This window comes from Manis javanica, chromosome 3 (assembly GCF_040802235.1).
Source record: "Manis javanica isolate MJ-LG chromosome 3, MJ_LKY, whole genome shotgun sequence".
NCBI lineage: Eukaryota > Metazoa > Chordata > Mammalia > Pholidota > Manidae > Manis > Manis javanica.
In genome coordinates this window covers 61,287,522-61,301,178 of record NC_133158.1, presented here as the reverse complement: position 1 = coordinate 61,301,178, position 13,657 = coordinate 61,287,522, and the positions used below count along the sequence as shown (strand labels likewise).

Genomic DNA, 13,657 nt, shown 5'->3' with positions numbered 1-13,657 from the left:
AGAAACTTAATGTCTCATCAAAGATAAACATATTGAGATCACTTAACAGGTCCACACCCCTAGCCCTTTGTCACATTCCTGAAAAATCCTTAAAAGGGGGAACCCTCAACCTTTCAGTATGTACTTCTCTCTGAGGTTGCCCGCACTTCGTAAGTACATAACTTTGACTTTTTCCCGATCTTTCAGAGCACCTCTCTCTCTCTCTTGAGGTAGCCCACACTCTCCTTTCTCTCAGAGTGCACTTTCTCTCTGAGGTCTCCTGTACTTTTTCCTCTTTAGGTAACTTAAAATAAAACTTTTACTTTGCTTCACTGCTGTGTCTTTGCCCTTCAATTCTTTGTTGAGGCGGGAGAAGAACTGAGGAAAATAAACAATGACCCCCTAACATTTCTAAACGGTGGGACACAACCCAAATATCCAAAAGAAAGTAATCAGTTAAATAAATTAATGGTACAGTCTTAGAATACCAGTTTAATACTATATATTCATACATTCCACCCCCCAAAATAGCATGGCCCATTTAAAAAACAAAAACCATGTGTCTCCCATTATAATACATAGTCCAAAATACAGAATAATGTTACCTTTGACTACTTTTAGAGTTGAGAATATGGGACATTTTTATTTTCTAAAATAAATATACATTATGTTTTAACAGAGAAAAATCCCTATTTTATTTTTAAAGCTTTATACTTTTATGAAATTCCACATACATTTGGGTTAAGATAAAGAGAAGCCTGAGAGGTCAGAGCTAGGAGGAGGAACACCTGAGGGCATATACTGTAGATTCTACAACTAGATAGGATATGACTACAACTTTCCCAATGAACACTGTAAAAGTGGCATAGAGGAAAAGGATCATAGTACTTGGGGAGGGGATGAAGGGATGGTGATTGTTATTTTAGGAAAGTAAGCATTTGACAAAAACACTGACTTAATTTGACATTTCATTCTCTCAAAATCAGTGGAAACAAATAAACAATGGGAGATACTATTTTGGGGTTAATTCTGCCCAACTAGAAAGAATTGGCTGGTGATGTAAAAGATGAAAGGAATTCTGGGGTAAAAACAACCACAAACTATTTTATAGTAAGGAAAAGGGGACCACTGGCCCTGGTTAAATCTGCACAATGACTTTAGAAAAATGGATTTCAAAAGTTCAGGGAACAAATAGGTATGATTTTTGTGGCCAGAGTTTTCAAAAGGGGCTAATAACTGACAATAAACAGAAAATATAAATATGTAAAACAAAAACATAAAACAAAATATGTGAAACAAAAAATATTTAAGCCCCCACCCAAATTCTGATTAAGCAATTGCAAATAATCTCAGTGCAAAGTAAAGGGAGAGAAGAACCAAAGATACCAACTAAAAAGGTTTTCTCTTATGAGCTCAAAATTTTAAGAATATATAAGTTTAAGTAGAAGGGCACATTTCTAAAAAAAATAGAAAACAACAATGTGAACCTCTTAAGAACAGGCCAGATTTGGTTTAAATAAGGTAATAGCAAAAGGTTTCAAATCAAGACCAAGGAAAGTTAAGCCCCCTGACCAGGTAAGAAGAGACGACAGACCTTGTCCAACTCCTATCATGATTCCCTTTTCTGTTAGAAGGGTTTTCAACCTGGAAAGGATATAACAAAAATCCTAATAAACAAAATGCAGCCCAAGGAAGGTGAGGGCTAATCTACACATTTTAAATGTCTTTAAACCCAGAATCTACAGTCCAAGAAACAAATGCTAAAATAGAAACAGTTTAATTTCCATCTTTGATAAAGTTTTTGACGGAAAAATACTGGAAGTTTTCTTGACAACGGCAAAGCATTTTAAAAGGTTTTTTGTAACATTATTATATAAATGAGTATGTTGGTCTATAACTAAGCAAAGAATGAAAAGAGTAATGAATCACTCAGAGACCACCATAAGAATAATCTCTCATAAACCGTGGCTAATCCCATTTAATTTATTTTATCAGTGACTGAGTTAGGTAAAGGCAAAAAAATCTCTAGTAGGCCCTACCTCTACTCAATTGCTTGGATAGAGGTAAAAAAATCTATATTTATGAAATATGCAGATGACATTATAATAGTATGGAAAACCCAATAGCCTGACACTTATGAACATATTCAGGATTAGGGTTTAGAATTTTCATTAGTGTAAAGGGCACATTAGATATCATTAAAATTTGAAGGACTTTTGTATGTAAGGATTGGGTTGGTTGTTTATAACCCCAGAGTAGGACTGTTGAGTGGAAGTGTAAGGGGACAAATGTCAGGATGAAAAAAGGGATAAACTTTCTCACAGAGTGATAAAAAGATGGGATATGTTTGTTCTCACAGTAATAATGAGTTTCCATTGTTCATTACTTGTATGCATAAACATGGGATAGATGACTAGTTCTCAGTAAATAATGAGAGAGGTGAACTGCAATCAGCAGTTTCAAATTTGTTTTAATAGAACCATTGCACTGAAAGAAAACTTACTCAGAAGACTGATATACAACAGACAGAGAAAATTTCTCTAGTTGAAATTCCTACCACATCTCACACTTAATACATCTGGCACTGGACCAGATGATCTCTAAAGTGGTTCTTATTTTTTAATTAAAAAACTACAATTTATCAGGATTTATTATTCTATATAATCTAAATCCCCCAGACACTGAGGTGTTCTGAAGAAAATTTAAAAAGAATGTGAAAGTTTTTGAGAAAAACAAAATCAGCATCCATACCCACTAATTTAGCACTACTCTTCTATTTGCATATTTCTCTTGTCCCTATCCACATGCATACCACGCATTTTAGCAGTTACAACATGGAACATAAGAATTTTAGATTTTCTCCACATAAATTAAGATTGATATTTCCACATGTCTATAAACTTCATAATCATTGTTTTTTATGGTTACATAAAAATGGAGATTCCATAATGTACTGGAAGAATTTTCTAGTGTTAACCATTCATATCAGATTGGTTCTCCTTTTTGTTGTCATAATTATTCCTATTCATATCTCTGAACATGGTAGCTTCTTTACTTCTGTCAGATGTATCCTGAATTTAAGATCCTTACAGTGGGATTAGTGAATAAAAAGTATGGACTTTGTTGGGTCTCATTAATAGATAATAAAGCTTTCCAAGAGGTCACCTTGGAAATCAGTTCACCTACAGTTACTACCTGAACTTTGAATACAACACTAGCTAATAAGCACTTTATATACTTTACATCTTAACTTCTCACAACTCTATGCAGTAGATATTTACAATTCCTGTTTTATGGATAAAGAAATTGAAGCTAAGAGAGACAACAGAGAGCATGTATAGTTTAAGGTCCTATTAAAGAATATATCAGACCAAATTCTTATTTAAAATAAATATGCACATACACATTTATTTATTAAATACAGGTAGCTGCTAATGTCAGTCAATCCCTTCACCTATATCAGCATTTCCTCGGGTATGTTTGGAGACATACTTGGCTCTCACTACTTTGGCTCCAAAGAAAACTATTTTCCTTTAGTTATACTGTGGTGTTATGCCTTTGGCTTACACTCAGGGACATTTCCAAAAGTATCAGTGTGAAACTCACTACTCTATTTATTGTTGGAATGGTGATGACAACTTCATTTAGTGTATCTCTTACAGTACCAAATCCAAGGTCCTAGGGAGAAATACTTCTCAGGGCCAGAAACAGTGTACTTCCCCTAAGCCACTGTGTGCTTTTAATCTAGTGAACAATGGGCAATTTTAACAGATAACATTTCTTTATTTACCTTAGCCACTAGGAAACTCAGAGCATATGTGAAATCCTCTTTGATAACTAGTAACTTAAAATGATCAAGGCATGTGTTTCTTTAATTTAAGCTCTGCCCTCAGCCTACCATTCCTCTATTAAATTCCTCATATTCTGATTTACTTCTACATCAAAGTAAACTCTCAGGATCAGTCTAACATCAGTTCCAGTATTTATGTTGAAATTTGATTTCAACACCCATAAGCATAAATATATACATATATAGCAATGAAATATTTTTTGGCAACTGCTGTAACCTGTATCAAAGCAACATAAAAATTAGGTCACACTAGGCTCCTACTTGGCAGACAATTTGCTCCAAAACCTTAGTTTACATTAACTATTTACTATTTCACATTAAGAAAATAATTTAAAATTAGTCAAAACTTACTAGTCATAATTCTCATTTCATAGTGTAAAGAAAATCTAATAAAACTCCTGGAAAGTAGCTCAACAAGTAAATGAGTTAGTTCAGAGTTAGGGCCTATTTCATGTTTTGAACAATCAAACTAGCCTAAGCCAGTGATTTATTAAGTTTTATAACAGCTCATCTAAGCAATTCTGTTTTCATAGTTAAAAAGAAACTATTTTTACATTTAATATATTTAAAGCATATTCCAGTACATATTTGCTTTTTACATTACTCTAGGAGAGAACTGCCATCACTTACAAATTTAGAAAATTGTTAAGACACTAGTAAAACTAAGTTCAAATGACTTTCTCAAGGTAGCATATGCTGATGGAACCAGAACTAGCAGACAGACCCTCCTTTCTAGATTTTTTTCTGGAATGAAGGCAGGATATGAATGTTTTCAGTATTTGCAATGTTCTAGAAGACTAAGATTGGACAGGAACAAACAACTCTGTCAGGTAACAGGAGATGGATTTTGACCTTACTATATTGCATGCTAAGAATTAATAATGAATGATTTTATCTCCTGCAGTATAAATGCCCTTAGGCAAAAATGGGTCTGAGCCAACTCAGATCAATATAATCGACGATTTAATGAAAAAGGAGCCAGCTCCTGACATCGACTTTTGTAGGGAAAAAAAAGCACACCAAGTTCTGAGCCTAACTGTATTATTGTATTTTTAACTTCATTTTATACAGCATCCAGCCATTCTTCAGAGGACCTTCAATTCAGTCAGGGGTTGGGTGTTTTCAGAATATCTGTATTGACAGTCATTCCCATTAAATCAGGCTCCATTAGCTGGCTAATGGGCCAGCAATACACCTGGGAGAAAAAGTGGGCGTTTTTTTAATCTGGATAGACAGTATCTAGTTATATTCTGATTAGATCTTACTTAAGGGTGTCTGCATTGCAGTTTTAGCTCTTTCAAATGATTAAATTATGCCAATCTGTATTTTATAACTTTTCTTGAAAATCTGCCTCTCCAGTATACTAATAAAATTTACATTTAGGGTGATGGAACTAAAATGAATTATCTTCAATAACATTACATTTATATAGGTTGTTTTCTGCTGTAAGCACCTCCTTTGATATATATTAATCAAGAAATCATACGGAAAGCCTTTTAAAATAACAACTAAGGTAAAAGAATTTAACATTATAATAAGATATTTACACCTTATATGTAAAGTATTTATGTGATCCTTTTGTTTTGTGCTTTTTAGAAGTATAGCACCATTTTACTTACATTTATTCATTTGGCTGTGCTATGTTTTTGATTCTTGGAAGTGTTAAATGTTCACATGCACCAAATGAAATAAAATGGAGGTAATCTTGTCTTTTATAAAAAAACTATGTTTTTTATAGAAGAAACTTAAGTGTTCTCACCTGAGGCTGCTGTGGCATTTGTAGGGGTGGAAGCAGCTGCTTGGATCCGAGCATGAGGAGGAATAAGGATAGTAGCTAGAGGTGGATTACTTGACAGCTCTAAAGAAAAGGTAAGACATATACATTAGAGCCCACTTAAGTTTGAATGTGATACTACTTTATTAGTAACAACAAACATCGGATACTCCATTAAAATACTGGTTTAACAGAAAAAAAATATATGATAAAACTACATCTGAAACTATAATTAAGAGAAAGGCTACAGAAATGTGAACCTTAACAAAGGTCCTTTGTATGAAAATTAAAATATGTCTGAGGACTAAAGATGTCTTGGAGAAAGATGTTGTTTAAAAGTTTGAGAGTAAGCATATTAATAAGGTATTTTCATCTTTCATTAACTTAAATATACTAGGTTTTCCCATGCTGTTTGACAATATTTGATTGCAGGAATTGACTAGTGATATCACAGAAAAGAGAACATGACTGTAGTATCTGTGTGTCTGCATGAGTAACTGCATGTGCAGACCAAGCTACCTGTTTATTAGCCAATGGCAGATAAGGTCTATCCAAAACACTAGTGGAAACAGGATTTAACAAAAACAGGTTTAAAGTCTTATTGCTTCTATTAAAGATAAGAATGTCTGTATTCAATTCTATTGAGTTTTTTAACTCAGTTAAGATTGTTCTTTCTATAAATTTTAAATAGGCTTTTTACTCGCATGTGGAAAGTTTCTGTCAACTGTATACAGACTTTTTTTTAAAGACTCAAGTTCTGTATATGAACGTTAGGAAATAATTTAAAAATGATATTGGATCTAATGATGTGGACAGTAAAGAAGTGGTGATGAGCTTGTACATGTAAGCATCTGGTGTGAGCTTTAGGTAAGATGACTGTTCTCCCAGTCTTCCCTGGTTAACCCTGGTTTATTCTTATTATTCTAGCAGTTAATCAGCAAGTGTTCATTTCACTCTAATAATCACAATTTGAAGGAATAAGTATATGGAAGACATTATTCTCTGAACTACAGCATACATTGTGATAATTCAGATATGGCACGGAATAAAAAAAGGAGATTTAAAAAAAATCACAGTAAAATTCATGTAACACAAAATTAACCATTTTAAAGCATATAATTTAATGGCATTTAGTACATTTACAATGTTGCACAACCATCACCTATCTAGTTTCAAAACATTCTCATCACCACAAAAGGAAACCTTTAAGTAGTCACTCCCCATGTGTCTCTCTCTCCATCCCCTAAGTAAAGGAAGTATGTTTTAATGCAGTAGCTTAAAAGTTTTCTTTGGTGTAAAGCCCCTCTTAATACTGACTTGTCAGTTTGGTATCGAAGTATTTAAGTTTTGAAGTAAATTAGAAACTAAATGATCCCAGAATCTGGTAAAAAGAAACAACAAGCAGACATCAAGATTCGTGAAAAATAAATGCGAGGAAAACCTTAAAACGAAGAGAAGTTTATTTGTATCTTTTCCTCTTAAAAGAAAAGACTGGGAATCTTTTTAATTGTTTTGTCAACTTCATTACAAAATAATTTAAAAATGATATTGGATCTAATGATGTGGACAGTAAGAAGTGGTGGTGTGCTTGTACATGTAGGCATCTGGTGTGAGTTTCTCTGGGAAAACAGCTGGAAAACCACCACCCTGATGATTAGGTTTGAAGACATGCTGTTTTCTCAACATCAGCTTATTAATAACTGTTTTGGTTCTCACTGAGGAATAGGAAGATTCTAATGTTTTATTTCAAGTCAGTTCAATTTTAACCTACAATCTTGTACCTAGGAAAGCAAGAGAATCCCAATTACCATGGCTGACGACTTTATGGCTCTAGGAATAAAATTAGAGCAGGATGTGGCAGTTACTATCATTAACCTAAAAAAGTCAGATTTGCCATCCCAAGTAAGATTAAAATCTGCAAAAACTGAAAGGCTTCTTTGAAATCCATCTGTTCATCTGCCTATCTAGACTCCCATCCATGTAAAAACACTGAGCATGAAACGGTGTTAGGTCCCAGGACAAACAGAGAAAACAGTAATTGTCTTTCAGCTACAGAAATAGAAAATGGAAGGACAACTGCACAAGTTGGCAAGAAAGTTATTCAACCTACTCAGGATAGGAGCATTTTTTTTTTAGATGATTATTTTTTATTGAAGGGTAGTTGACATACAGTATTACATTAGTTTCAGGTGTACAACACAGTGATTGAACATACCAACTTGTTACAATATTTTGACTATATTCCTTATGCTATACATTACATCCCGGTTACTTATTTATTTTATAATTGTAAGTGTGTACTTTTTTTTTTTGGTGAGGGCATCTCTCCTATTTATTGATCAAATGGTTGTTAACAACAATAAAATTCTGTATAGGGGACTCAATGCTCAATGTATAATCATTAATCCACCCCAAGCCTAATTTTCGTCAGTCTCCAATCTTTTGAAGCACAACGAACAAGTTCTTACATGGTGAACAAATTCTTACATAGCGAATAAGTTACATGGTGAACAGTACAAGGGCAGTCATCACAGAAACTTTCGGTTTTGATCATGCATTATGAACTATAAACAGTTCAAATATGAATAATCGTTTGATTTTTATACTTGATTTATATATGGATACCACATTTCTCTCTTTATTATTATTATTTTTAATAAAATGCTGAAGTGGTAGGTAGATGCAAGATAAAGGCAGAAAACATAGTTTAGTGTTGTAAGAGAGCAAATGTAGATGATCAGGTGTGTGCCTGTAGACTATGTGTTAATCCAAGCTAGACAAGGGCAATAAAACATCCACGGATGCAGAAGATTTCTCTCAGAACAGGGGGGGAGAGGTTCTAAGCCTCACCTCTGTTGATCCCCAGTTTCTCACCTGATGGCCCCCCTGCAACTGTGCCTGTCTTAGGTTGTTCCTCCCTTGAGGAATCTTACCCGTCTCTGGCTAACCAGTCATCTTCTGGGGCCATACAGGGAAATGTAAAGTTGGCAAGTGACAGAGAAGCCTTAATGTTTGAAAAGGTTAGTTTTTTTACTTCTTTGCATATTTATGTCCTGTGGCTTCTATGCCCAGCACTTGTCTTGAGGTATCTTTATCACTTGGAAGAATTGTGATACACGGTAAATTCGATATGAGGCATGAATTCTATTTAGGGGTTGTAATTAGGAAGGAAGAAGAAAAGCTATAGAAGTAGCAGGCGGAAGAAAACATGGGAAGATTGATTATTTCTTTGACATATCTTCTTGTAGAGTAACTTCAGCATGTATAGGTTTTAAACTACTAATTAAATTATGCACACACATTAACATAATAGGAGTACAGTTACATAACCAAAGCATACCTATAATTACCAGCCATCTCCAGTGAAACCAAGAAAACCAGTTAGGCACCTTAGGCATTTGTGAAAACTTATCTATGATATTGTGGATATTGTCCAACTGAACTTGAACAGTCTGAGAGAAATCAGACAAATTGTAACAACCCATTCCTGGGGACTGTTCACATCCCATATGTTCTTTTAACAGTAAATAGTCTGTAGTTGTAAGATTTTGGAGCGCTACAATTTGCACTTCTCCTAATTCTTGGTTGAGTTCCAACAGTGTAGATCCAGTCAAATTTGTTGTTTTACTGTATGCACAGGCCAGCTTAGATATCTCCTTCTTCATTCCCATGGCAAGTCCAGGAACCAGTGTGATGAGTGCATCTACACCTGTAGCAGCGCGTGGATCTTTGTTGGGGTTTTTTGATGATCATCTTCTGGCATGAGTCTTCCAGAGAGTGCTGATATTGGAAGTTCTTTTTCATATCGTATCTTAGTTCATTTTCAGGGTAGCCAAATTAGGCTTTAATCCTCTGTATAAACACAAACAGACCCTTTGCCTACACTTTTATATGCCCTTTATACCATTGTGTAGAAGTCATTGGAGGTCACCACACAGGAACTGCTTTTTTTATCATTAATCCACACTTACATGATGAATATTATGTTTACTAGGCTCTCCCCTATACCAGATCCCCCCTATAAACCCCTTTACAGTCACTGTCCATCAGCAAAGCAAAGTGTTGTAGAATCCCTACTTGTCCTCTCTGTGTTGTGCAGCCCTCCCCTTTCTCCCATGCCCCCATGCATGCTAATCTTAATACCCCCCTTTCTTCTCGCCCCCCTTATCCCTCCCCACCCACCCATCCTCCCCAGTCCCTTTCCCTTTGGTACCTGTTAGTCCATTCTTGAGTTCTGTGATTCTGCTGCTGTTTTGTTCCTTCAGTTTTTCCTTTGTTCTTATACTCCACAGATGAGTGAAATCATTTGGTATTTCTCTTTCAACGCTTGGCTTATTTCGCTGAGCATAATACCCTCCAGCTCCATCCATGTTGCTGCAAATGGTAGGATTTGCCCTTTTCTTATGGCTGAGTAGTATTCCATTGTGTATATGTACCACATATTCTTTATCCATTCATCTATTGATGGACATTTAGGTTGCTTCCAATTCTTGGCTATTGTAAATAGTGCTGCGATAAACATAGGGGTGCATCTGTCTTTCTCAAACTTGATTGCTGCATTCTTAGGGTAAATTCCTAGGAGTGGAATTCCTGGGTCAAATGGTAAGTCTGTTTTGACCATTTTGATATACCTCCATACTGCTTTCCACAATGGTTGAACTAATTTACATTCCCACCAGCAGTGTAGGAGGGTTCCCCTTTCTCCACAGCCTCGCCAACATTTGTTGTTGTTTGTCTTTTGGATGGCAGCCATCCTTACTGGTGTGAGGTGATACCTCATTGTAGTTTTAATTTGCATTTCTCTGATAATTAGCGATGTGGAGCATCTTTTCATGTGTCTGTTGGCCATCTGTATTTCTTTTTTGGAGAACCGTCTGTTCAGTTCCTCTGCCCATTTTTTAACTGGGTTGTTTTTTGTTTGTTGAGGCGTGTGAGCTCTTTATATATTCTGGACGTCAAGCCTTTATCGGATCTGTCATTTACAAATATATTCTCCCATACTGTAGGGTTCCTTTTTGTTCTATTAATGGCGTCTTTTGCTGTACAGAAGCTTTTCAGCTTAATATAGTCCCATTTGTTCATTTTTGCTGTTGTTTTCCTTGCCTGGGGAGATATGTTCAAGAAGAGGTCACTCATGTTTATGTCTAAGAGGTTTTGCCTATGTTTTTTCCAAGAGTTTAATGGTTTCATGACTTACATTCAGGTCTTTGAACCATTTTGAGTTTACTTTTGTATATGGGGTTAGGCCATGGTCCAGTTTCATTCTGCTACATGTAGCTGTCCAGTTTTGCCAGCACCATCTGTTTAAGAGACTGTCATTTCGCCATTGTATGTCCATGGCTCCTTTATCAAATATTAATTGACCATATATGTCTGGGTTAATGTCTGGATTCTCTAGTCTGTTCCATTGGTCTGTGGCTCTGTTGTTGTGCCAGTACCAAATTGTCTTGATTACTATGGCTTTGTAGTAGAGCTTGAAGTTGGGGAGTGAGATCCCCCCTACTTTATTCTTCTTTCTTGCCGGAGACCAAAGAGCCCCCACCCACAAAAAGGCGAACTCCCTGCTTCTCTTCCGGGTTCTCTGCTCCCGCTGGCGCCAACCAAAGCCCAGTCACCCCTTTACACCTTCCCGCCAGCGTCACCTAAGGTCCAATTGCTTTTTGACCCACCCCTTCCTTGCTGACCTGTATAAATTAAGCCTACAAACAATAAACTTGGCCAGCTTGATCAGACATCCTGTCTTGCTGGTCGTTCTTTCTGTCCCTTGCTTGTTTCATTTCTGCAGGCGTCTCCGGCACACTCCACGTTCATCCCGCGGGCCAGGACACTTTCTCAGGATTGCTTTGGCTATTCGGGGTCTTTGGTGTTTCCATATGAATTTTTGAATTATTTGTTCCAGTTTATTGAAGAATGTTGCTGGTAGTTTCATAGGGATTGCATCAAATCTGTATATTGCTTTGGGCAGGATGGCCATTTTGACGATATTAATTCTTCCTAGCCACGAGCATGGGATGCGTTTCCATCTGTTAGTGTCCCCTTTAATTTCTCTTAAGAGTGACTTGTAGTTTTCAGAGTATAAGTCTTTCACTTCTTTGGTTAGGTTTATTCCTAGGTATTTTATTTTTTTTGATGCAATTGTGAATGGAGTTGTTTTCCTGATTTTTCTTTCTGTTGGTTCATTGTTAGTGTATAGGAAAGCCACAGATTTCTGTGTGTTGATTTTGTATCCTGCAACTTTGCTGTATTCCGATATAAGATCTAGTAGTTTTGGAGTGGAGTCTTTAGGGTTTTTTATGTATAGTATCATGTCATCTGCAAATAGTGACAGTTTAACTTCTTCTTTACCAATCTGGATTCCTTGTATTTCTTTGTTTTGTCTAATTGCTGTGGCTAGGACCTCCAGTACTATGTTAAATAACAGTGGGGAGAGTGGGCATCCCTGTCTAGTTCCTGATCTCAGAGGAAAAGCTTTCAGCTCCTCGCTGTTCAATATAATGTTGGCTGTGGGTTTATCATATGGCCTTTATTATGTTGAGGTACTTGCCCTCTATTCCCATTTTGCTGAGAGTTTTTATCATGAATGGATGTTGAACTTTGTCGAATGCTTTTTCAGCATCTATGGAGATGATCATGTGGTTTTTGTCTTTCTTTTTGTTGATGTGGTGGATGATGTTGATGGACTTTCGAATGTTGTGCCATCCTTGCATCCCTGGGATGAATCCCACTTGGCCATGGTGTACGATCCTTTTGATGTATTTTTGAATTCGGTTTGCTAATATTTTGTTGAGTATTTTTGCATCTACGTTCATCAGGGATATTGGTCTGTAGTTTTCTTTTTTGGTGGGGTCTTTGCCTGGTTTTGGTATTAGGGTGATGTTAGCTTCATAGAATGAGTTTGGGAGTATCCCCTCCTCTTCTATTTTTGGGAAACTTTAAGGAGAATGGGTATTATGTCTTCCCTGTATGTCTGATAAAATTCTGAGGTGAATCTATCTGGCCCGGGGGTTTTGTTCTTTGGTAGTTTTTTGATTACCGCTTCAATTTCGTTGCTGGTAATTGGTCTGTTTAGATTTTCTGTTTCTTTCTGGGTCAGTCTTGGAAGGTTGTATTTTTCTAGGAAGTTGTCCATTTCTCCTAGGTTTCCAAGCTTGTTAGCATATAGGTTTTCATAGTACTCACTAATAATTCTTTGTATTTCTATGGGGTCCGTCATGATTTTTCCTTTCTCGTTTCTGATACTGTTGATTTGTGTTGATTCTCTTTTCCTCTTAATAAGTCTGGCTAGAGGCTTATCTATTTTGTTTATTTTCTTGAAGAACCAGCTCTTGGTTTCACTGATTTTTGCTATTGTTTTATTCTTCTCAATTTTATTTATTTCTTCTCTGATCTTTATTATGTCCCTCCTTCTGCTGACCTTAGGCCTCTTTTGTTCTTCTTTTTCCAATTTTGGTAATTGTGACATTAGACCATTTATTTGGGATTGTTCTTCCTTTTTTAAATATGCCTGGATTGCTATATACTTTCTTCTTAAGACTGCTTTTGCTGTGTCCCACAGTAGTTGGGGCTTAGTGTTGCTGTTGTTATTTAATGTTTCCATATATTGCTGGATCTCCATTTTGATTTGGTCATTGATCTATTGATTACTTAGGAGCGTGTTGTTAAGCCTCCATGTGTTTGTGAGCCTTTTTGCTTTCTTTGTACAGTTTATTTCTAGTTTTATGCCTTTGTGGTCTGAAAAGTTGGTTGGTAGGATTTCAATCTTTTGGAATTTACTGATGCTCTTTTTGTGGCCTAATATGTGGTCTATTCTGGAGAATGTTCCATGTGCACTTGAGAAGAATGTGTTATCCTGTTGCTTTTGGATGTAGAGTTCTGTAGATTACTATTAGGTCCATCTGTTCTAGTGTGTTGTTCAGTGCCTCTGTGTCCTTACTTATTTTCTGTCTGGTGGATCTGTCCTTTGGAGTGAGTGGTGTGTTGAAGTCTCCTGGAATGAATGCATTGCAGTCTATTTCCTCCTTTAGTTCTGTTAGCATTTGTTTCAGGTATGTTAG

The 13,657-nt window shown here is 36.1% G+C and overlaps 1 protein-coding gene across 7 annotated transcripts in view; it reads right to left on the bottom strand.

Annotated features, from left to right (window-relative positions):
• The window catches only part of GSK3B (glycogen synthase kinase 3 beta), a 255,961-nt gene that overhangs the window by 12,371 nt on the left and 229,933 nt on the right, over positions 1–13,657 (bottom strand). For 3 of the 7 annotated variants that reach the window (XM_073231585.1, XM_037013043.2, XM_037013044.2), the window contains one exon: positions 5,589–5,687. The exons of 2 other annotated variants lie outside the window; for them this stretch is intronic. In XM_073231585.1, coding sequence (XP_073087686.1) covers positions 5,589–5,687 — 99 coding nt within the window. Of the gene's footprint in view, positions 1–1,573; positions 1,624–4,774; positions 5,025–5,588; positions 5,688–13,657 lie in introns of those variants that run through there. 2 more of the 7 variants (XM_037013046.2, XM_037013045.2) reach the window with 2 other exon arrangements.